The sequence below is a fragment of the Mastigoproctus giganteus genome, chromosome 12 (assembly GCF_048544385.1).
Source record: "Mastigoproctus giganteus isolate SK-2022 chromosome 12, ASM4854438v1, whole genome shotgun sequence".
NCBI classification, from domain to species: domain Eukaryota; kingdom Metazoa; phylum Arthropoda; class Arachnida; order Uropygi; family Thelyphonidae; genus Mastigoproctus; species Mastigoproctus giganteus.
In genome coordinates this window covers 37,944,136-37,970,264 of record NC_143586.1, presented here as the reverse complement: position 1 = coordinate 37,970,264, position 26,129 = coordinate 37,944,136, and the positions used below count along the sequence as shown (strand labels likewise).

General features: G+C 35.9%; 1 protein-coding gene across 1 annotated transcript in view; it reads right to left on the bottom strand.

Moving 5' to 3' along the window:
• Nucleotides 1–15,102: 15,102 nt before the first annotated feature.
• Nucleotides 15,103–26,129, bottom strand: part of LOC150076904 (E3 ubiquitin-protein ligase RNF217-like) — a 100,645-nt gene continuing 89,618 nt past the window's right edge. Inside the window, exons 4-5 of the mRNA XM_090385587.1 lie at nucleotides 25,015–25,216; nucleotides 15,103–16,519 (exon numbers count right to left, since the gene is read on the bottom strand). Coding sequence (XP_090241713.1) covers nucleotides 16,296–16,519; nucleotides 25,015–25,216 — 426 coding nt within the window. The 3' untranslated portion in view covers nucleotides 15,103–16,295. The remainder of the gene's footprint in view (nucleotides 16,520–25,014; nucleotides 25,217–26,129) is intronic.

The window sequence follows — 26,129 nt, the reverse complement described above, 5'->3', positions numbered from 1 at the left end:
ATCCATTGCACTTTGGCTGCAAATTGTTCTTTCCTCCTCCCAAATTGTGGATGAAGTACCTTTCAGGCAGGCTCTATATGCTTTCTCGAAGTATAATAATGCTTTGAACCAGTGGCTGCCTAAAACTGGTGGTATTAGGAGGAAAAACAACCACCATATATTTGTCAGCCTAAGAGTCCTAGCATGTTGTGCTGTGCAACAATCCAGAATCATCAAAATGTTCCTTTTTTTCAAAGCCATTTTTCTGTCCATATTCAATGCCAAGAATGAAAAATTTGACCATAAGCAAAGCACTTCTATTGGCCTCATAATCGCGTGGAAGTCGGTTAACGTTTTTAAAACATTTTGGCTTGGAAAATTTGCCAGTCACAAGCGGGTGTAGTTTTTGTACTGCCATTTGCACGGCAGCATAACAGAACAATGATTTTTTATTTGCTTAATTTTCCACCTTTACAAGACTCCTCAAACAGCAAATGTTTTGTTTGGCAACAAATTATAAAATAAGCCCATCTTGTCAAGATTAAAAATACCCTTTACCTGATATTTTCCAAGAATGGACCTTACAGTTTATAGCCTTTTCTTGTTGGTACCACTCGAAAAGTTTTGTTTCAAACTCCTCATGTTTTGCACCACAAATTTGTTTCCTGTTTTTTTATCGCTGCTCCAGTGTCATGCACTTCATGTTTTTTTTTCGGTTTTTCAGTATTGTAGATGAAGTATGTAAAGGTGTGTTGTATTTCTTTGTAATGTCTGTTTTACTTTGCTCCATCCCATTGGCCTCTTGTATAATTTTCAGTGTTGTTTCCAGGCTTAATTTTCTGCATTTATGTTTTGTTTCCATAACATGCTAGATGAGGTGTAACATAAGCAAACTTTCAATTGATTTTTGAAAGACACAAGTTCCGAAAAAGTCAACTCACATAATAATAGATCATAAGTGTAAAAAAAGGCTCTTTGAACCCAGGTTAACAATTGTAGCTGACTCTAATGATGTTTTTAAAAGCATATTTATGTTGTAGATATCATGAACTAGTTTTGTTTACATACAAGTAAATTCTAACAAGTCAGTGCTATTTTTTGGGAAACACAGAACTGGACTGTCACAGGCAGTAATAGAGGCAATAATATGACAGCTGTATGCAGCTTTGTATTAAACATGCAAAATAACATTATTTATTTCTCTTATAGCAAAAACAGACTTTAATACATATTAATCAAATTTTATAATAAATGGATAAGTTTACAAAAACATATAGATAAGTTTAAGAAACAATAAATGGCAGTTTAAGAAAAGATAGAAGAAAAAAAAAAAAAAGAAGTTTAAGAAAAGCCTTTTCTATTTAAACTTATCCATACCTTTTGCAGGGGAATGATATGTGCTTCGTATAAACGGGTATTTTGTATGAACCAAGTTTGTATTAATGGGATTCTATTGTAGTATTATGGTAAGCATACCAGGTTTAGAAGCACTAATAGCCAGCCACTCATACAGTCCATGCTTACAGTCATCCATATGACATTTCCCATCAAGGGACTGCTCAGCCAAGCAACAAGGCAAGAACTGCTAGACCTCCAGCCAACCTACACAGTTCAAGTCGGAATACTGTATTCAAGTATGGGGACCACACCTAAGGAAAGACATTGTGCTTCTTGAAAGGGTCCAAAGACGGGTAACTCGCCTGGTGAGATTGGCAAAAGGGCCATGCAAAGTTAGGACGGTATTGAAGATTTGGTAGAACCATCTGAAATTCCACTGTGGTTTCTCTTGTCAGGATGCTGGTATGGGGTCACACATGGTCATGCTAAAGGAGAAATTTTCCCTTCTCTGGTTTCACTTTTGCAATTCATCTCTTCAGCTTCTTCATTGTATTTACACAGGGAGGAGAACTGATCACGTATCCTTCCAGGGAATCCCCAAGGATAACCTCTCTCTCTCTCTCTTATCCCAAAAATGGAACACATGATTTTTTACAGCAGCTGGCTGAGCCTTGAATCGGTGAATCTTTGTTTTGCCATTTTTTCAGAGTTTCTTTGACTCCAGTATAGGGGTGTATCCAGATCCCACCTTCAGCGAAGAAACTCATTACTCATAGTCTCAGTCTGCTCCAGAAGATTAGTAAAAAGTCCACATACTCCTTTCTTTGTGGTCTGGCATTAGACACTCATGGAACTCCTTTTGGTGCACAATCACTTGTATTTCAGTTTGCTTTGAATTGTTTTCAGTGCATTAAAAGCCATTTCCCATCATGCATACATTTCCCAGGTCTCACTTATAGATCTTTATGAATCAGTTTATCAACTGTCTCCTCATTTTATGGCATCACTATGGTGAGAGAACTGTTCAAACTTGGAGTGTCCTTAAAGCCACTACTGCCATTGCTGTTTCACCACCTAACCAAACCTAACTCTGCTTGCTTCAACTGTCATTTTCCCATAAATGTTAAAATATTAGTGATTCTCAATGGGACACAAAGTTCTCTGCATTCAAGAGATGGCACCTCCGTAGCCAGGTGAGCAGGAGCGGCAGTGCGTAGCACACGCTTTTTGATTAGACCGGGTTCGAGCCCGTGACCACCAAATACGGAGGATGCGGACAGGTCAGGGAATGACCACCGCATATCCCCGGAACAATATGGCCTTAGTTGCTAATGCTCCTAAAAACCAAATAACATAACAAATAACATAGCATTCAAGAACTTAATAACACACTGCAGCTTCAAATGCACATCAATGTCACCTTCAATTTTCATAGATTACTACAGCCCTGCAAATGGTATGCAGTATCGAAATTCGTAGGATATTTCTGGTATCATTTAAACTTATCACTTGGCATCATTACATTTTGTATATTCAACATCACATGAGTGGGAAAAAAATTTAAGAGCAGCCCTTAATAATTCCATTAAATGACTTATTGTTTGTTGTATGATTTATATAATGCATTAACATCTAAAACCATATTGTGCTGTGTCTGATATATGTATGTGCAAGTTTGTGTTCATGGGCTGATTTTCTTGTGCGGCTGAAAAAAAGCCTAGATAACTCATGGAAGGTGACCTACTCCCCACACCTGGATCAGTTAACAGCCCTGATTAAAGAGGCCTTTAAGAATTCTTCTGGTCCCCAATGTGATTTGAACCCATTCTGCTCCAAATGATTCACTAGTGATAAGACCACTATATTGTCATGCGGAACTTCTCTGTGCCGATAAGGATTTTAATTATGCATATGTGTTTAAAAAAAAAAAAAAAAATATATATATATATATATATATATACAGGGTGATTCTAAATTATTGTTAGGGTTTCCGTGCCCTATAATTTTCAAACTGGAAAAAACCAAATAAAACTGCTTACAGAATATGAAAGTGTAACTCAAAAAAGTTTTATTTGGCAATGCTGTACTAGCCGCATTGATGTCTGGGAGATATTGATGGCATTACTTCAAAATGGCAACTGTTCAAGAGAAGGCAATGTGCATACATTGGTTTTTCGAAACAAAGTTCGTTATCACAACGCAACGTCATTACAGAACTCAGTATATAAAAGATCCACCTTCATATAATGTTATCTGACATTGGTTAAAGCAATTTCAAGAGACTGGTAATGTTCTGCACTGAAAAAGAGCGGCAAGACCAAGCACTTTGCAGGACGATGTTGATCAAATCCATGAAGCATTTTCTCGAAGCCCACAAAAATCAACTAGACAAGCTTCTTTGCAGTTAGGTATACTACAAACGACTGTTTGGAGGGTTGTTAATAACCGCCTTCACCTCCATGCCTACAAACTGCAGATTGTGCAGGCTTTAAAGCCAAACAATAAACTCTGCTCTTTTCAATTTGCCCAAGACATTTTGTCAAACATCGAAGCTGATGAAAATTACCTTTGGAGATGGAGATTTAGTGATGAAGCAACGTTTTACATATCAGGGAGGATAAATCGTCATAACTGCAGAATATGGGGATCAGTAAACCCTCATGCCATTCGTGAATTCAAAAGAGATGGTCGCTGAGTTGGGCTCACCCAATCTTACGCCGTTTGATTTCTTCCTGTGGGGATACATGAAGGACAGTGTGTACAAGACTCCTGTGACCTCCTTCAATGAACTGAAGCTCAGAATTGTTGCTGTGATCGAAACAGTTACACCGCAAATGCTGGAGAACACTTGGAGGGAACTTGAATATCGCTTGGACACCTTACGTGCCATGAAAGACATGCATGTTGAGGTTGTTTAGCATTCTATAGGTAATAAAACATTTTGAGTTACACTTTCATACTCTGTAAGCAGTTTTATTTTGTTGTTTCCGGTTTGAAATTTATAGGCCACGGAAACCCCGACAATAATTTAGAATCACCCTGTATATTCAACATCTATATATATATATAATCTATATATATGCAAGTGCATAATTTATTCATTCAATCTATAGAGATTTCATTTTTTGGTATTAGTGGTGTCACAGGCAACGCTGTGCACAAGGTGCAATCAAAAAGTTCAGAGAATGACAGTATCTTGAAATTGCAGCATCATTGTGAGTTGCAACTGCAGTAACATACATACTCCTATTCAATTAGACATTAGCATTAGCATTAGTAGAGGCATTTGATGCAAGAAACCAAGCTTATGCAGCATCAGCCAAAAAAAAAAAATAAATTAATTAATTAAAAAAAATAAATAAAAAATAAATAAAAGATAACCACTTCCACTTCACCCCTCTGTTCGTTCGAAATACCTGTCTAGCTGAGCCTTAAACTTATTTAGGCTATCAACTTCCACGACAAGGGATGGAAGTCTATTCCACCAACCAACCACCCGCTGGCTAAAGGCAAATTTCCTCATCTATCCTACATCTGTCTTTTCTCAATTTGAAATTATGCCCTCTCAGGTGATTATTCTGAGCAAGAGGAAGAATCCCATCAGCATTGAGCATGCTCAAACCATTCAAGGCTTTATACACCTCTATCAGATCACCTCGCTGGTGCCTAGTCTCCAGACACTGTAATTTGCAAAACTTAAGCATTTCTTCGTAAGAGCACCCCTTTGTTCCATTCACTAATCTTGTTGCCCTTCTCTGTACTCGTTCCAGCATCTCTACATCCTTCTTGAAATGAGGACTCCAGACCTGTATACAGTACTCTAGGTGTGGCCTGACCATTGCCTTATACAAGGGAATAATCACCTCCTTATCCCTGCTAGAAAAATTCCTATATATCATCGACAATACACCATGAGCTACTCTTGCAGCCCGTCTGCACTGCTCAGAAAACTTCATATCTGCCTGCACAACCACCCCCAAGTCCCTTTCATTCTCTACCACTGTCAGTGTAGTACCACAGAGTTGATACGTTGCTTTGGGGTTGCTGTTTCCCATATGTAGTACTTTACATTTGTCAATGTTAAACTTCATTTGCCACCTCTCAGCCCATCTGCTCAACCTTTCCAGATCCTGTTGCAGTAGCATAGTGTCAGTAGTGTCCTTGACAACCCTGCCAACCTTCGTATCGTCTGCAAACTTGGACATTAAGCTTGATATACCATCATCAATATCATTTATAAATACAGAAAACAATAATGGACCCAATACTGAACCCTGAGGGACTCCACTAACATTAGTCCACGATGAGCAGTGTCCATTGATTACCACTCTCTGTCTTCTCCCCCTCAACCACCCCTTTATCCATAGCAGCAATTTACCTCCAATGCCACACTGCTCCAATTTGTGCAGCAGTCTTCCATGTGCAACAGTATCAAAAGCCTTTCTAAGATCCAAGTATATAATATCCAAGTTATTCCCTGCATCCAGTTCTTTTGTGACTGCATCATAGTATCCAATCAAATTGGTCAGGCAAGACTTCCCCTTAACAAAACCATGCTGTGTCTGAGCTATGACTGAAGTCTTGTCTAGATGATCCTGCAGTGCTTCTTTAACCAGTGCCTCCATTAATTTTCCAGGAAGAGAAGTTAAACTAACAGGTCTATAATTATTTGTGTTCCCTTTGATCCTCCTTTGTGAATTGGGGTCACATTTGCACATCTCCAGTCCATGGGTACTTCCCCTGTGTCCAAGGAAGCTCTCATAATTATGGCTAAGGGTTTGCTTACTTCCTTTGCTGCCTCCTTTAATATAACTGGATAGATCCTATCCACTCCAGGTGCCTTTCTTGTATTTATCTTCAACAATTTCTCCTCCACTTTGCTCTCAGTTATTACAAGATTCTCTAGCTTACTGCCAGAGTTGAATACACCTCTGGCATTCCTCTCGCTGAATAACTCCCCATGTGTGAATTTCGATGCAAAATATTCATTCAGTTTGTTAGCTACCTGAGCAGGATCATCAACAGTTGACCCATCGATATCAAGTGGACCAATCTGATCCATCCCCTTCCTTCTAGAGTTTACATAAGTAAAGAACTCTTTGCTGTTTTTCTTTGCATCCCTTGCCAAAGATTTCTTCGCCTGCCTAACCTCCTTTGTAACTTGGTTACAGATCAACTTGTATCTATCATAGGCTTCTGTGTCACGTGTTAATTTGTATGTATCCCATGCATTTTTCTTCTCTGCCATATGTCTCATTAGTTCATCTGACATCCACTTAGGCCTAAACCTTGAACAATATTTCTTAGTTGGTATGTAAAGCCTAGTAGCTTCCAAGATAAGTTCTTTGAATGCTTCCCATTTTGAATTTACTGTTGGTAACATCATCAGTTGGTCCCACTGTATAGAATTTAAATACTGTCTCAGTCCATCGTAGTCGCCTTTACGAAAGCAATAACTCTTCCCTTTACCCCTAATGGTAGTTACCTCTTTGAGTAAATCCCACTTCAGCACACTGTGATCACTGCCACCTAGTGGTTCATTTATCTGCAGATTCTTAATGCATGAAGAATCACTACTGATAATCAAATGATGAGTATTACTCCCTCTAGTTGCCTCACGAACATGCTGATGTAGAAAACAATCATCCAATAAATCCACAAAAGCCTTGTTAGTGTGTGAGTGACCAGCCCCCAAATTCCAGTCAATATCTGGGAAATTAAAATCCCCAATTATAAGACTCTCTGATTTACTGGCTCACTCTATTTCCCTGTACAGTTTCTTATTATACTCATCAGAGTCATTAGGCCTATAGCACACTCCTACTCTCAATTTTGATCTCCCAATGCTTATGTCACACCAAACTGACTTGACACTGCACTGTCCAGCAATGTCGACTGGCTTCACTTCCTTGGATTTTATGTATTTCTTAACTAATAGCATAACCCCTCCTCCCTTCCAATCCTGTCTATCCTTTCTGTAGACATTGTACTCCCCAAATTCCAGTTCTGCATTCCTTATATCTGTGTGACACCACGTCTCTGAAATCCCCACAATATCTGCCTTTGATGTTTTGAGCAATACCTAAAATTCATCAAATTTATTTACTAAACTCCTAGCATTGTTGTACACGCAAGTATACATGCACCTGTTCTTTTTCTTAGCTACCCTAACACAACCTGTGTGTTTATTTGTACCCCAATGATTCCCAGCAGTCTCTGAACTATCCTGCCTCTTATTTTCCAGGCTGCGGCTCATTCCAATAGAAGCAGTGCAAGAATCACTTTCACCTCTGCCAGTGGTTACTGTTAATCTATTAGTCCTTGTATCCCCCCAATCTAGCAGTTTTCCGACCCACCTAACACTGCCTCGATAGCATCAGCAAACGTTCTTGCACCCTTTCTATTTAAGTGTATCCCATCCCTGTAGAAGCAGTCTCTCCTGTTAACAAGTACAGACCAGGCTGAAAAAAATTCTACCCCTTGAGCCTTGCACAATCCTTCCAGGGCTGAATTGATCGACGGGGCTCTCATCATATACTCCCTCCTATCGTGTCTGGGCAGAATTGCAGACACTTTCAAATTCAACCCTAATTCACGGCTTTTTTTCAACAGTGACCTGTACTTGTTAAGTAATTCCGCCGGTCTCCTACTCTTAATATCATTAGTGCCAACGTGTACAACTATATCACCTTTTGTGCCCTTAAAAGATGATATCTGCTCTACAATGTCATCAACCTTTGCCCCTGGCAGACATATCCTGGTCCTGTTCCACCTATCCTTTTTACAAAGCATGTTTCCCGTTTCCCTGACAATAGAGTCACCAACAACTACTAGTTCATATAGGACTATGAAGTTATATGGCCTAGTTCTAGACATACTGCAATTTGCAATATGTCCTAGTTCTTATGAACATAAGAACTAGGACATATTGCAAATTGCAGTATGTCTAGATGTGTCACCAAATTATGTTGTGACATGTCACAGCATATTTAACGACTCATCTAGACAGTAATGCACAAATCACCTGGCTATCTGCAGTCAGTTTGAATTAGTGAGCACTGAATAGAAGACGTTTTAAAACAAATGATTCTGCAGTGAACTTTCACCAAATTTTGCTTCAAATTAGGGAAAAGTGCTTCAGAAATGAAATGTTAAAAACAGTTCTTGGGTTTCTGATGCACTTTTCCCTAAAATAAAAGCTGCTATGTGTTGTTCATAGGCTTTCAGCAATTTTCCAAGTTTAAGGAGAGTCATTTGTTGGTCGAAGATGATCCTTGCTGTGGGCACCCTTCACCTTCAAGAACAAATGATTCAATTACTCATGTTCGTAATCTGATGAGTGATCAGCGTTTAACTATCTGTGAAGTTGCTAATGGAATTTGGTATTTCATATAGGACATCATTTAATTTTAACATAACATTTGGGAATGCAATGTATTTCAACCAAGTTTGTGCCTTACATCCTTACTGTTAATCAACAGAGGGTGGCAAGTTCTTGTATGTTACGATCTTTTTCAGTGTGCTGCTGATCCATGCTTTATTTTTTCCATTATTACTAGTGATGAAGTGTGTGTGTTTTTCTGTGACCTGGAAACAAAAGTCCAATCCTTTTAGTGGAAGATTCTGCTTCTCCAAGGCCGGAAAAAAGAAAGATGATTATCTTGATCAATTATAATTGTCCTATTTATCTTTTTTTTTTTTCTTTTTTTTTTTTTCTCACAGGGCATTGTTCATTAAATTTGTTTTGCAAGGTCAAAGTATCAATCAGGAATATTGTGAAACAGTTCTACAGTGATTGCACAATGCTATTCAGACATTGCTGGAAAAGTGCTTCAGGGAATTAGTGCTTGTGTCATGAAAATACTTCTGCACACTCACCATTTTCCTTTTAGGAATTTCTTAAGGCTCTCTACAGTGAAGGACTCTTTGTTTCAATCCCTTATCCTCCATACTCACTGGATTTAGCTTCCTGCGATTTTATTATTATTATTTTTTTTTTCTCAAGCTGACCTTTGAAAGGTCACAAATTTGCAATGACTGAGGAAATTATTCACAACATGATACAAGAACTATTAGCAATTCTGAAAGAAGCCTGTTAGGAATGCTTCTAGAAGTTGCAGAGTTAAGAAGACTACTCCAAAGGAGATCAATCTGGGTAGCTGGTAAGCTTTGTTTCCTAAATAGTTCAGTCCCCGAATTTTTGATGATGCCTCGTACATCTTATGTCCAAAACAGGTATGTTATTGGCTGTTCTTTTTACCCCAAGTGCTTCTTCGCTGGCTGCTTGAATAGTCTTTGAGAATAAGGGGAATTTTAAAAATCACCACCCACACTAACCAGTCTTCATTGTTCTTTAAAGATACAGAGCCACACATAAGTGACAAATGTAGTTGCAGCATGGTAAGGATTTAGTAGGCTAAGGCAGGGGTCAGTAACCTTTCATTCAATCATTCCAACAGGGTATCACTATGAAAATTACCATGAAGATGGTTAGGTATATCCATGTTCCAATATAATTTTAAAGCAAAGAGTTAGTGTAGTCATGCTAAATGCATTAAACCCACAAAAAATACTTGCCCGGTGCGTACTTATTTTTGAAAAATAACAGCAGGTAGTTTATGAATATACAGATCCTCTGACTTTAATAACTCACCACTGGCACCAAAGATCCCTATTGTAGAGCAAGCCCATCACCTGAACGGTAACACCAGGGTAGTGATAGGCAAACCAGATCTTTTTATTGCTTTGTTCATTTCGGACCCATTCATTATTGTGATCCGTTCATACGATCTGTTCATTTCACCATTCACTTTTTTTTTTAATTATATGAACGGTAAAATTACCTTTTTTTTTTTAATTTTTATATTACCATTTCATGTTATTTTAAATATTTGGTTTATTCTCTTTTATTTTACAGTTAAAATCCATTATTTGTATTTTTACTGTAAAATATTTTTCTGGGGACTGGTGAAAAAGAAAATGTTCAAATTGTGGGATAGTCTAAATTCTGGGAAATGAAAACAAAGTTAATTCTTCACTTTAATTCCTTTATAATCAGAACCTAAAAAACTGATTTAAATATTTACAGATTTTAAAGTAAAATAGTATATAGTGAAAACAGATATGTGCAGAATGTAATTAGAATCTGAAAAAAAAGAAAGACATTTGCCTACTAACTAAATTATAAGAATTTAGAAGGGCTAACTTGCCCTTTTAGGTGTTAGCCAGCACAATTTCAACACATATAGTTAATGCAATGGTCTTATTGGTTTTAGTGGAACAAACTGCCTTCACAATGAATTGCCCAGGTGGCCTACCTTCACCAAACATTAAACTGCCATTTATTTAAGATGAGAGGCTGTAATAGCAGCCTGTTTTGGGATAAGAGTGCTCAAAATCTCAAAAAAAGAAAGAAAAAAAAAAAAAAAGAAGCCTCTGATAGAGTAAAAAGCAGCAAAAAGTTTTCAGCCAGGAAGGAGAAACAGATATGAGACAAGGTTGTAGGATAGATGTGTGGAAATTTTCTTTCAGCCAGAGGTTAGTTTGATTGATTGTTGGAATAAACTTCCATATGGTGTTGTAGAAGTGAATAGTTTGAGGAAATTGAAGGAAGAATTAGACAAATTATTAGAGAGGATAGATGATGTGGGAAGTTTTTTTTTTTTTATTATTGTTGATGCTCTATAATTTTGCTTCCTTGCATAATTTGCCACTACTAATACTAAGAGGCAGCTGACTGAAATGAACACATTTCTCTGGTATTGCATTATGTTCAGATATATATTTTAAGTAAATGGCAGATAGATAAATAACAAACTTAGTTTGCTCATAGTTACATACAAACCAGAGGATTTTGTTGCTACTTATACTGTACATGGTAGATTAACCTACATATAATGTTCATTAGTATTCACCAGAATTGATAAATCATTTTAGCTGTTTTCAAAAATTGACTCTTCTTCCAAAATCATTAAGATTTTCTACCATAATAATATTCAAAAGAATGGTACTCATTTCCTGAAATGAGTTCAAAACTGGAGACTAAAAAGTTTTGAAAGTACTGTTAGAATAAGTACAGTGTCTTGAGGTGACAATTTTGAAGAGAAAAATGTTCATTTGGCTGTATAAGTTCAGGTATGTTAAAAAATTAGTCATACCTGATATACATTATACAGAGAGATTTTTTTGAGGATTGTGTTGGGACATGTCTGCCACAATGGTAGCAAGTAGCATATTGCTTACTGGTCTTGTCACTATATTGGCATTTTCAACTTCACTGATAGTGTGACTGCAGAAATACAGTACAGCAATGCTCATTTACCATTATTAAAGGAAATGCATTTTGCTAAAAAAATGTTAAATGCCTCTTTAAAGAGGCAATTAATCTTTTAACCTAATAATCCTCCTCATACTAAAAGTGCACCAAACACCCACTTTTATATAGCAGAAAGGAATTTCTTACACAAGATGTGGGTTTCTGATCTCCAGAATTTGTTATATTTGGGGTTCACATATCTATTCAAATAAAACCATGCAAAAAAATCAATTCTGGGTGAATTGACTGAAGGAGCTGTTTGTAGAACTTGACCCTGGCTATGGATTCTTGTGGGTGACTGTTACCATTGCTCTGAAGAGATACAGTTTTAAAAATTGTTTGCCATTCTCACAGCACTGTTTGGCACATCCATTTCTTGGACAAGGTATTTAAGGGATTGACAAGGCAACTGTTCCAGATGAAGACCAGTTTTGTCCATATATGTCTTATTAATACTGTCTGTTGATGTTTTATTTTCCAATAATATGCCTTTTGTTCTGAGTTTATTTGCTGAGTTCTGGATTTTATTCATTCCTGTATGGAATATGGATATTGGGAAATTTCTCAAATTCCTCCTGACCCTCCCTAGCAGAAATATGCAGCATATAACAGTCTTACAGGAACCAGCATGAAGTTATCCATAACTATCATGGAGAAATTGGGCGAAATATAATAGTAACAAGACAATGTTGTGTCTCAACAACCTTGCATTGGCAGAGCTGACCAGGCATAAATAATGGCAACTGATGTGAGGCTCACATTAGGATTTCTTGAGGACTATGCTGGGGTGTGGCTACAATGCCCCAGCACAGTCTTCAAAATATCTCTCTGTACCTCAAAAGTGATACATTTTATAAAAGACCAATCATTTGCAACCACTACTTTGTTCTTATTTTATTCATAATGAAATATACAATTTTATGTTTAAATATAAACAAATAAACTACTTGAATTTGTTTATTTTAATATATATATATTTTCTATGGTTTATGCCAGTAGGCCCTCAAGAATTTTTATTATTGATCATTCTGAATCTTTACTGTAATGTATCTCATTCTTTACTGTAATGTACTTTTCACTTTTTTGGACCACTGTAAGACATCTCATTATTCCATTTTGGTATTTCATACCAATTTATCAAAAGATAAAAGTACTGAAGATATTTGATTATTATGTTAGTAAAGTCATTAACATCCTGCTTGAAATATAAGTTCAAGAATTACATTTTGTTTAAAATAATTTTTATAACTAATATACAAGTAGTGCAAAAGCATTGTTTATATATACAGCAAAATTACAGTGGCATCTCATAAAGATAAAGGTAAACTGCAGCCATTATCAACCCACTGAAGGAAGGAAGCCTCTCAATGATTCATGTAGAGGGAAATGGACCATAATCTGCCACGCTGGTCCAGTGTGGGTTGGCAGATCGATCATATTTATCAGTCAAGGGCTTAAACCTCCTGTCTATTCAAAGAGTGTGTGCTACTGCATGCCTGCTACTGTTTGGCTACGGATATTGCAAAGCAAATCTTGAAAAGTTACCTCACTCTTATCCTTGAAATGGTATTGCTCCAATGAAGAAAAGTATGCTGCTGTTATTTTCAGTTGCACAGTTGTGGGACACCACCAGTGGCACCTCACTCCCAAACACTGTTATTTTCAGTGAATGCCATCGCCCAGACAGATAAACTGTTTCAGCAATACTCTACTTTAATCTTCTATTACTTGCATCCTTAATTTTAACAAGACACCTGTACGGTATCTTTTTGATACCCCTTTTTGTTTAAATTATAAACAGTTGATTTTTCACTTTTTTACTTAATTAAAAATGGTGATCTATTAATTATGATTTGCCAAACCCAGTTTAAAAATATCAAACAAAAATAAACAAGAGAAGCCCTTTTCGTTTAAATTATAAACAGTTGATTTTTCACTTTTTTACTTAATTAAAAATGGTGATCTATTAATTATGATTTGCCAAACCCAGTTTAAAAATATCAAACAAAAATAAACAAGAGAAGCAATAATAACAATAAAGAAAGTTTTTATTGTATTTGTTAGAATTTTCAGGATCATTGATACCTGAAATGAACACAGACACTTTCTTGGCATCTGGAAGCTGCAGTATGAATGTCTACATAATATGTATTTTTGTCAGCTGTTCATGATTATCTGATGAAATCAAAGGTCTATGGCAAAATTAGATATCACAGATATCATGTGGTAGTGGCATTTGCCTAGATGAAAGGCAGATGCTTTTGCTCACCTGGCATCTCGTTAACTCCAAACAAAAATTGAATGTTTCATAATTCATAGTATAACAAAATGAAAACAGAAAATACTGTATAACCAGTTAGAGAACATTTTTGGGAAAAGTACATGGGATGATTCAATTTTATTTATAAATAACAAAAAAAAAGAAACAGAAAAATTTTAAAAGTTGGTGCCCCTGTCAGGTGCCATGTTAGCAATAGAAGGTTAATTAGTGGATAACTAGGCGCCTTCAGTGTAAAAGCTGAAAACTGAGTTTTCACATGAAAGATACTGAAAGGTGTATATGGATAACCTTGTATTAATAAATTACAACTTGTTGCAATTTGCTTATATGGGATTACCCATCTCACATATTTTACATTGTTAAACAAAGCATGATGTGATTTGCCTCACAGTATGAGGTATCCTTTGGTTCACTACTATTGCTTTGTACATATAAACGATTTTGTATTACTTGTGCATTATTTAACTTCTGTAACACAAAGCTGTCTAGCTCCATACTTATACAAAATAATTTGCATTTCAAAATAATCAAATCATTAGTTTTTTATAAATACAATATTGTGCTGAAGAACTCTGACATACTTTAATTTTATTGTACTTATTATTATTATATTTGATATAGTTGACAACCTAACTGGAAAAAAAGAAATATTATCAAATTGATGACATTTTAAATTCATGGTTGATAATTTAATTGTATTATATTTCATTCTATTGAAATTTTATAATTTATTACTTATATTCATAAATTCACCAATCAGTTTTTTGTGAAAAAAAAAAAAAAAAAAAAAAAAAATCAAATAGGAAACTCGAAATTTTTTTCTTAATTTTGACATTAAGATGAAAATAACATATAATAAGATCAAAAAATATCATTAGAAACAATGGTATTGTTATAAAAAAAAAATAAATAAAATTTCCTACTACTGTACAGCCAAAGATCAGGTAGCAAAGTGGGCAACAAATGAAGTAAACTGAAACTCTATGGAAAGTTACCATAAGAAGGAATGTTTTTTGACAGAAATGGTGCCATCAAGAATTTTTAATGACTAAACTTCTTTTCCAATTAAAAACTAATTAATAATGGAGATTGAAAGCTAATACCATAAAAGAGGAATACTGAAATTCACACTGATGTAATTCTAATAGGTATTTAAATTGGCGCATTTTCTGTTTATGATATATATAAAATATATCAAGCATGCCAAACAGTGGGTTAACGCACAACAGCCATTGAATTGTTGATAAATATATGAACATTTGAATCATTTAATCAGGTTTATACCTTCCTATTATAATTATTTAAAGCTTGCTTTTTAATATTTTACATTTTATCATTTATGCTTATTGAAATGAAATTTAGTGAAGGGCTTGAAAACTGCAGGATCCAGAATTCAATGAACAGAATTCTAGTATTGGTATTGGTGTTTAAGGGCACAAGGGCAGCTGAGGCCAAAATGTGCCATGAATTCTAGTGTGCCTGCTCAGACTTTCATTTTGTGTCTGCAAAATACCTTTATATTGTAATGCATTTAGAGGTAAAATATAATATAGGATTAGTCTTGTTATGGTATTATGGTATTTTGAATGGATGCCTATAGTATATTAACAAAAATCCAACAAGATAGAAATAGCTGTTTGAAAAGGAACTGGAAAACATGTAATTAATAATACTTGCTGCTCTACAATGCAGATTTGGGAAAGCAAGCAAGTATCAAAACTAGTATTGAAATGGAATGTTTATACTATATCAAAAGAAAGCACTAAAATTTGGAAAACTTGCCTGGACTGTTTTTATATTGATTATAATACAAGCTTAAGCTTAGAATGCTGAATGTGCAATATACAGAATAAGAATATAATGGAGTGCATTGGTTTTAACAATCAGTGCAAAACATCAGAATTAGTGTTTGGGTTACATTATACAAGAAATGTTTAAATATACAGCAATCTTGGTAGATTTAAAATTTTTGCCTTTTTTTTCAGTTTTCTATCAATGACTCACATGTATAAAGTGGTCCTGAACACATTACATGTCTAATCTTCTTTCAGAGTTGCTTTTCAGTAATTTGTATCATTCTGACTACCTGCAGTTTGGTACATTCAATATATATATAATGTAAATACATGGATTTTCGGCACCAAATATATATTTCAAAATAGTTCAGAAATTCTAATGAAATCTGACATCAGCAGTGCAAACATGAAGTATTCCTGTGCAAGTGTGCAATTATATAATTAATAAAACAAGTAATAATTCTCATTCAAGTTTACAAGGAGGTCAATAAGAAATGAAACAGTTTTTCTTCACCATGGCATGGAGAAAAAGGGAGGATTTTTCTCCTGTGATGGCAGAGATATTGCACAACCTTCAGTGATTCCCTTATTCATAATGGTTCTCCTCTTCTTCATTCCACATATCATCCCACATTTCATATAGTCTTCGAAATGCTGCAGGAAGACGGCGATATTTTGTAGTTCCTTTCATTTTCTTATAAGCTACGACACCACCATAAAGAGGAAGAAGAAAAACTCCAACACCTAGGGCTATAGCTCCAACACAAAGAGCAACACTACCCAGAATTGGAACAGCTACAAGCTTGGTTCCTATAAAAAATGAAAATCATAATTAAAGAATTTACAAGAATATTGAAATTTTCATTTTATATAGTTTCATCAATGAATCTTAATGTAATTTATAATGGCTGTGTAATGTTCATTAATTTATTTATTTTAATTTTTGCTTCTCTTGAAAATTCAGTTTTCTAAACGTTGTATTAATAACAGGATAGGATAATACTTTCTCCTCCACAATCTAAGATTTTTTTCATTGTCAGTCAGCCAGCAAGAAAATATCAACATTTCAGAAAACAGCGGTTTGGAAATATTCCTCAGATATGAAAGTCCTCAGGGCATTTTCCTGCCAGAAACTAGTTTTTCTTCCAGAAAAACAGAAAAACCAACCAGAGAACATGCACAATTTACGGACAATATATTGTGGTTGTATGAACTTCAGTGCACGGGGAAACCATAATATGAAAATGTTTGTCAATTCTATATGTTATATATTTGATATTTTATCCAGCTATTATTTTATCTTATAAAATAATAAAAAAATACCTGTAAAATATAATTACAAAATTAACAGTAAAACAACCTTCAATTGTTTCATTGTTAATTTTCTCTTTAATGCGCACACACAGTAGAGTACCAAACATTAAACTCAGCCATAGTAATACTAATTTTTGGCAGGTCATACAGTAATTTAGTCTGTTTGGAAAAACTTTCCTGTAGTTTCCTGAAGTAGGGTGTTTGCTAATACTAAATTCGTGCTGTGATGTGATTGGGCAGTCCAGTGAAAATTAAACACTGAGAATTAAAAGATTTTAAAATTTTTTATGTGATTAACTTTTATTCTACAGGGTATTTCAATTAAAATGCACTTGGGTCTATCTGGCTTTTAGGTTTAGGCTATTTATCATTTGGACTTTTTTGTCATATTTGCACTGAAATTTTAGAATTTTATGTTAAGGTTGGACCAAGTATTACTGTTTAGATGTGAAGATTTATAAATTTAAATATTTCCTAATCAACTGCTTTTTCTCAGTGGGAAAGTTATTTCTTGTCCTTGGTTTAGTCTAAAAACATCATCGTTGTACTTCTGAAACAAATGTAAACCAATTTTATTTGAATAAAAAGTCCAACAAACACAACGGTCATATGTGATGGTCACTTTTTGATAGGTGAATATAGGTTAATTCAATAAATTCCTTTACGGGAAATAAAGAAAAGGTCAGAAATGAAATGGGAATAGATATTTCGATGCTTAACTTTGCAGTAAGAAAAATCACTGAAATTAACAACATTATTCTAAAGAATGTTCAATAGCATTGTATGACTGCTGCTATTATTTCCACAAATTAAAGGTAACAATGTGACTAATAATAATGGCAGATTCAAATAATTTTAATCTTGTAACAAAACAGCAGATGCACATCACAAAAATAATTTTCAATATTCTACGTTGTTTATACAAAGTACTGTAGGCAGGGTAGTTTTGAAAGGGAACCAACATGCTTTAGAGAATGAACATTCTTTAGAATAATGTTGTTAAGTTCAGTGCATGCATTATGCATTACATGTTCTCCTTTTGAGATGGTATGAATTGTCAATGGGTGGTTTAACAAAACTCCAAAAGAAACAGTCTAAAGGGCAGATTTTGTGGCTAAGACACCTCCCCACCCATATCCTATACATGACTTGTTAAATGTGTCGTATACCCACTATTATATTGGCTGCTCCACCATACAAAATTGTATAGTACAATTGGTGGGGTACCATTTGTGCTGGAAACAAAGACGTCAAGCTTTGATGTTTATGGAACTTTTTAACCAGTCAGTGTGCCATCAAGAAAAACTGGACTGATAGCTTCATCTTATCAAATGCCACACCAGTCATTGACAGACCATCTCACCTAGTGGTATTTCTGTAATAATATTGGATTTGATAGATAGGAGCCTAGTTGGTGAAGCCATTTTGAGTGAAGGCGGCATTGTCAGTTCACAGGATATTGCTGAGGAAACTGGGATTTTCTTGTACCTTGTTTGACAGAAAATTACAATACTCCAAGCATCTATACCATCATCTTCATACAAGCCTTGTGAAAAAAAAAATTGATAGGAATGCAGTTCGTTCTTTCAAAGGATTGTCCAGATCTGTGTGTGCTTGATTCCACATGTGGAAGAAGCTTCCTAGACACAGTGAATTGGATGTGATGGGAAGAAGGCCACAACATCATCTTAACGAACATGTTCCAAATTTTGTACACATTTGTATTCTTTTATGTGCATCATGCTTCCAGTTAGCATAAAGTGATTCACAACAATCATAACTGTGGTATATAATATTTGCATCCGCTGAGGATATCTCTTGGAAAATAATTATGCTGTTGCGCTAGCATTTTGGCCACATTCTCCATAAATTGAATGAAGAATGCAGCAAAATTCATGAGAAGTACCACTTCATGGTGTTTATTCACATGCACATAAGTTGTTTTTGGAAAACATGCTTTGACATGACTTTGCAAATGTGCATTTGAATAAACACCACGAAGTTGTACTTCTAGTGAATTTTGCTGCATTCTTCATTCAATTTATGTAGCTCAATCATGTTTATGCTATGTACCAGCAAGCAAAATCCAGAATACACACTGCTGTGTACCAGTGTATATTCTGGCTTTAACTGCACCAATTGAAGAGTCAATTCATGTCCATATTTGCATAAAATTTTGCAAGATATTTGTTAATAAATAAATAAATTTTCCTGTTTATACTCCGGGACGACAAAACGGTCAGAGGAATTCACAAGATAGATAGAATACAAGAAACCGTACCGTATTTAGCAGTCACAGGCTTGAATCCCGGTCACTCAAGGCATGGTTACTTATGCACCCGTGTGCTTGCCCACTCGGCTACCTGATATTTGTTAATCCATGTGGACTAGCAAGAATGTGACAATTATAGGACATTTAAATCAGACATTGGCTTTTTTTTGAAAATAAGTGTACTACACCACAGTACATTATTTTGTACTACGGTGTACACTTATTTTCAAAGCTATATGGTCTCTGTCATTTAATTATGACTTGATATGCAGTTCTTTTCAATAAAAATGTAGAACGTTGTAAATTATTTTTGTGGTGTTTATCTGTTGTTCCATTATAAGATTAAAATTATTTGAATCTGCCATTGTTGTTATTAGTTACATTGTTACCATTAATTTATGGAAATAATAGCAGCAGCCATACAATATGCAGATCTTTGATAACAAATGGCCAAAATTACAAAGTTAAGTACCAAAATATCCATTCCCATTTCATTTATTCCTTTTTTCATTTTCTGATAATGAATTTATTATTGAACATTTTTTTTCTTAAACTTCTATTGTATAAAATTGCTGTTTTCTGCCTCAGATTTTTTTTTTTTTTTAAATAACTCTTATGAATGTTATTTCTTTTGTCATTATTTGCAAGAGATGTGACACATAACTACCCTTGTACAGCTAAATGTGCCTATTGAAAAGTGACCATCGCATACAACCATTGTGTTTGTTTGTTTTTTTTTCAAATGAAAACGGTTTATGTTCGTTTCAGAAGTACACTACTGATACCTTACTAACAACTATTACGTACCTTAATGCCAAGTTGCTAAATGCGCCTATCGAAAAGTGACCATCGCATACAACCATTGTGTTTGTTTGCTTTTTTTTTTCAAATGAAAACGGTTTATGTTTGTTTCAGAAGTACACTAATGATACCTTACTAACAACTATTACGTACCTTAATGCCAACTTGGCATTATATGCAACTTGCCCTTAATGCCAAGTTGCTGCAATGGATAAAGGGATAGTTGAGTGGGAGGTGGCAGAGAGTAGTAGTAGTAAATGGACATGGCTCTACGTGGACTAATGTTATTAGTGGAGTCCCCCAGGGTCTCCATTGTGCTGGATCCATTGTTGTTTTGTGTATTTATCAATGAAGGTATATCAGGCTTAATGTCCAAGTGTGCAGATGATACAAAGGTGGGCAGAGTTGTTAATGACACTAAAGACAGTATGCTACTGCAACAGGATCTAGAAAAGTTAGGTAGATAGGCTGAGAAGTGGCAACTGAACTTTAACATTGATAAATGCAAAGTACTATATGGGTAGCAGTAACCCAAGAGAAACGTACCAGCTGTGTGGTACTACACTCAGGGAGGTAGAGAATGAAAAAGACCTGGGGGTAATTGTGCAGTCAGATATGAAGTTCTCTGAGCAGTGCAGAGGGATTGCCAGAGCAGGTCATGGAATTTTGTCAATGATATATAGGAATTTTGCTAGCAGAGACAAGGAGGTGATTATCCCTTTGTATAAGGCAGTGGTGAGATCACACCTTGAGTACTGCATACACGTCTGGAGGCCTCATTTTAGAAAGGACATAGAGTTGTTAGAACGAGTATAGAGAAGGGCAACGAGATTGGTGAGAGAAACAAAGAGGGTGCACTTACGAAGAAAGGCTTAAGTTGTGCAAGTTGCAGCATCTGGAGACTAGGCACCTGCGAGGTGATCTGATTGAAATGTACAAGGCCTTGAATGGTTTGAGCTGGCTCAATGCTGATAGGATACTTCTGCTTGCTCAGATTAAGAACCTGAGGGGGGACATAGATTCAAATTCAGGGAAGACAGTTGTAGAATAGATGTGCAGAAGTTTGCCTTTAGCCAGCAGGTAGTTGATTGCTGGAATAGACTTCCATCTATTGTTGTGGAAGTTGATAGCTTAAATAAATTTAAGGCTGAACTAGACAAACATTTGGAGTGACCGGATGGGTGAAATGAGAAGGTTCTTTTTTTCTTTTTTTTTTTTGGCAGATGCTGTATAAGCTTGCTTTTTTGCATCATATGCCTCAACTAATGCTAATGCTAATCATGCTGGATTGGTCTCATCACTGTGTCCAGGTTCAGATAAACAGTCTTAAACTTTATTTTTTAATCCAGTTATATTCACATTATATTTCTCCTAGAGGAGAACTGTAATGGTCTAATAACGGTCACCTAGAGGACAACCAAAGTATAACGTAATTTTTTGAATACCTGTCTTGATTATACACCATTGTGATTTAGTTAGGAAAGAGCTGCACACACATAATAGAATTTGTTGGGATGATTTTGGCACTTTCAAAGCATGATTATGAATGTGTTTCAGTAATTCAAATTCAAAATGGGAAGCATTCAAAGAACTTATCTTGGAAGCTACTAGGCTTTACATACCAACTAAGAAATATTGTTCAAGGTTTAGGCCTAAGTGGATGTCAGATGAACTAATGAGACATATGGCAGAGAAGAAAAATGCATGGGATACATACAAATTAACACATGACACAGAAGCCTATGATAGATACAAGTTGATCTGTAACCAAGTTACAAAGGAGGTTAGGCAAGCAAAGGCGGATTACGAGAGATCTTTGACAAGGGATGTAAAGAAAAACAGCAAAGAGTTCTTTACTTATGTAAACTCTAGAAGGAAGGGGATGAATCAGAGTGGTCCACTTGATATCGATGGGTCAACTGTTGATGATCCTGCTCAGGTAGCTAACAAACTAAATGAATATTTTGCATCGACATTCACACATGAGGAGTTATTCAGCGAGGGGAATGCCAGAGATGTATTCAACTCTGGCAGTAAGCTAGAGAATCTTGTAATAACTGAGAGTAAAGTAGAGGAGAAATTGTTGAAGATAAATACAAGAAAGGCACCTGGGGTGGATGGGATCTATCCAGTTCAGTTATATTAAAGGAGACAGCAAAGGAAGTAAGCAAACCCTTAGCCATAATTATGAGAGCTTCCTTGGACTCAGGGGAAGTACCCATGGGCTGGAGATGTGCAAATGTGACCCCAATTCACAAAGGAGGATCAAAAGGCGACACAAGTAATTATATATCTGTTAGTTTAACTTCTGTTCCCGGAAAATTAATGGAGGCACTGGTTAAAGAAGCACTGCAGGATCATCTAGACAAGACTTCAGTTATAGCTCAGACACAGCATGGTTTTGTTAAGGGGAAGTCTTGCCTGACCAATTTGATTGGATACTATGATGCAGTCACAAAAGAACTGGGAATAACAGTTCAGGGAATAACTTTGATATTATATACTTGGATCTTAGAAAGGCTTTTGATACTGTTGCACATGGAAGACTGCTGCACAAATTGGAGCAGTGTGGCATTGGAGGCAAATTGCTGCTATGGATAAAGGGGTGGTTGAGGGGGAAAAGACAGAGAGTGGTAATCAATGGACTAATGCTCATCGTGGACTAATGTTATTAGTGGAGTCCCTCAGGGTTCAGTATTGGGTCCATTATTGTTTTCTGTATTTATAAATGATATTGATGATGGTATATCAAGCTTAATGTCCAAGTTTGCAGACGATACGAAGGTTGGCAGGGTTGTCAAGGACATTACTGACATTATGTTACTGCAACAGGATCTGGAAAGGTTGAGCAGATGGGCTGAGAGGTGGCAAATGAAGTTTAACATTGACAAATGTAAAGTACTACATATGGGAAACAGCAACCCCAGAACAACGTATCAACTCTGTGGTACTACACTGACAGTGGTAGAGAATGAAAGGGACCTGGGGGTGGTTGTGCAGGTAGATATGAAGTTTTCTGAGCAGTGCAGACAGGCTGCAAGAGTAGCTCATGGTGTATTGTCGATGATATATAGGAATTTTTCTAGCAGGGATAAGGAGGTGATTATCCCCTTGTATAGCAATGGTCAGGCCACACCTAGAGTACTGTATACAGGTCTGGAGGCCTCATTTCAAGAAGGATGTAGGGATGCTGGAACGAGTACAGAGAAGGGCAACAAGATTAGTGAATGGAACAAAGGGGTGCTCTTACGAAGAAAGGGTTAAGTTTTGCAAATTACAGTGTCTGGAGACTAGGCACCAGTGAGGTGATCTGATAGAGGTGTATAAAGCCTTGAATGGTTTGAGCATGCTCAATGCTGATGGGATTCTTCCTCTTGCTCAGAAAAATCACCGGAGAGGGCATAAATTCAGATTGAAGAAAGACAGATGTAGGATAGACGTGAGGAAATTTGCCTTTAGCCAGCGGGTGGTTGGTTGGTGGAACAGACTTCCATCCCTTGTCATGGAAGTTGATAGCCTAAATAAGTTTAAGGCTCAGCTGGACAGATATTTCTAACAGATATTTCGGACAGATATTTCGAACGAACAGAGGGGTGAAGTGGAAGTGGATATTTTTTATTTATTTATTTTTATTTTATTTTATTTATTTTTTTTTTTGGCTGATGCTGCATAAGCTTGCTTTCTTGCATCAAATGCCTCTACTAATGCTAATGCTAATTCGCTGGATCTTATCAGAAAAAAATTTGTATGTAATAAATTAATTAAATTATGAAATAACAAGGATACAGATATATTCAAACAGTTACATAAATATGAATGTATAAACAATAATAATAAATAAATAATAGATATATAATTTAGGTTGGCTGAATATATATGTGAATGATATCATAATATTCAGGTAATCAGTCTCAAAAACAAAAACTAGATGTGCTAGAAGAAAACAGAAAACAGATTTGGAATTAGTATTCAAAGATCTATGTAGCCTACATAGTTTTTTACAGTGAAAGAATACTTTTTGACATGTTTTACCATCAAAGAAGTAACTCCTTATAAAGATTTCATCCTTAAGTAAATTAAGTTCAGTTTCTAGTAAATTTTATTTAGGTTTAAAAAACAGGCATGCTTCAATTGGAATGCATTCCAGAATGAATGAGGTTGGTTTCTTGAACAAACCCATATCTCCTGAGTTTTAAAATTTTTTCATCTGTGCTGTTTATGATAATTTTGTCCAACAGATAGTGAGGTAAGTTACCTAAAAAGATGCTCTTTCTTGCTATTTTTAATATTATATTAGTACGACATAGTGACTATAATTAATGTCAGTGAACTTGTACATTATTAGTGGATCATAAAAGAGCTTGTTTTGTTGATATTGCATTTGCATGCTTATTCTGTCCCTCTCTCGGATTGACTGGAAGAGCATGTAATTCCATGCAGTGGTAAGCAATGCTATGGTGGCTTGCATATGCAATATATGTAAAAAAAAAAAAAAGTAAAGTGCAGCCATTATCAACCCACTGCAGGATGGAAGCCTCCTCAACAATTCATGCTGAGGGAAATGGACCATAATCTGCCACGCTGGTCCAGTGTGGGTTGGCAGATCGACCGTATTCAGCAGTCGGGGGCTTGAACCCCGGTCTACTTAAAGAGCGTGTGCTACTGCACTCCCGCTCCTGACCACTCGGCTACGGAGGCTGTGCAATATATGTACAGTAACCCAATTTTCCATGAATAATACCAAATTCAAATATAGCTAGCCTGCACATATTGACGACTGATAATTGCATTTAACCAACTGTTGACAACCTTTGTTCTGTAGATGTTCTTTACACAGGAAATTAATATATTCAATAAGTCAATAACTTAAAATTAGATATAAAATATTCTAGAGATGATGAAAATTAGAATAACTTACCAAATATGGCTCCTCTTATAAGCTTTCTCTGCACGGGTTTGTCAGCTTTGTAGCCAAATTTACATCCAAAAATACTGAGTTCACTATGATGATCGCCAAAAAATCTTAGACTTCGTAATTTGTCTCCACATTGGTAGCAGAAGTCTGTTTTACAGCGTGCACAGGACATGTGGTCACAACCACTAATACGCTGGATGTAGATCTGCAACATTGAACATAAAAAATAAAATTTTAATGAAAAAAAGGCTACTTGCAGAACAATGAGATGGGCAGAGGAAACTCATTTCATAAGAACTTTAGTTTTTAATAGCAATTTCTTTGTCCTATAAGTAAATCATTCTTATAGTTGTGGTATCATAGATAAGCCCAGGGGGTGTCTCTGAGTGTGTTCGATATAAAGAGTGTGAGGATATTAAGCATCAATTAAACATTCTGATGGGTGTTTTTGAGAGCTTGAAGAATAGGGTGGATGCCTGCAAAGGAATTAAATTGGGGGCCCATCAAGCACTTGACTGCCCACCTCAACTCCAGAGCTTGCACATCAGGCAACACAGCAGCAACCACCAAGGCAGAATGCACTGGTCCCACAGGAGGTAGTTATTGTCAGTGACTTTATTGCCGGGGAAATAGGAAATATATTGTGCAAAAAGGATAAGTCAAATAGGACTGGGGTATATCTTCCAGGGGCAAAATTGATGACTCAAAGAAGCAGATATCTTTTAAGGGCACAAAAAGTGATATTGTTCTACGCTTTGACACTAATAACATTAGAGTAGGAGATCTGAGGATTTAAAAAGTACAGGGCAATGCTGAGAAAAAGTTACAAGTTAGGATTAAATTTGAAAGTGTCTACGTTCTGCCCAGACATGACAGAAGGGAGTATATGATGAGAGCCTTATCAATCAATTCAGCTCCCAGATAGATTGTACAAGGCTCGTGGGGTAGAATTTTTCTTAGTGTAGTCTGTGCTTGTTAACTAGAGAGACTACTTCAACAGGAATGGGGATACATTTACATAGAAACAGTGAAAGAATATTTGGTGATGCTATTGAGGCAGTGCTAGTTGGGTCATAAAACTACTAGCTTGGGTGATACACAGATATTGCATAGATTAA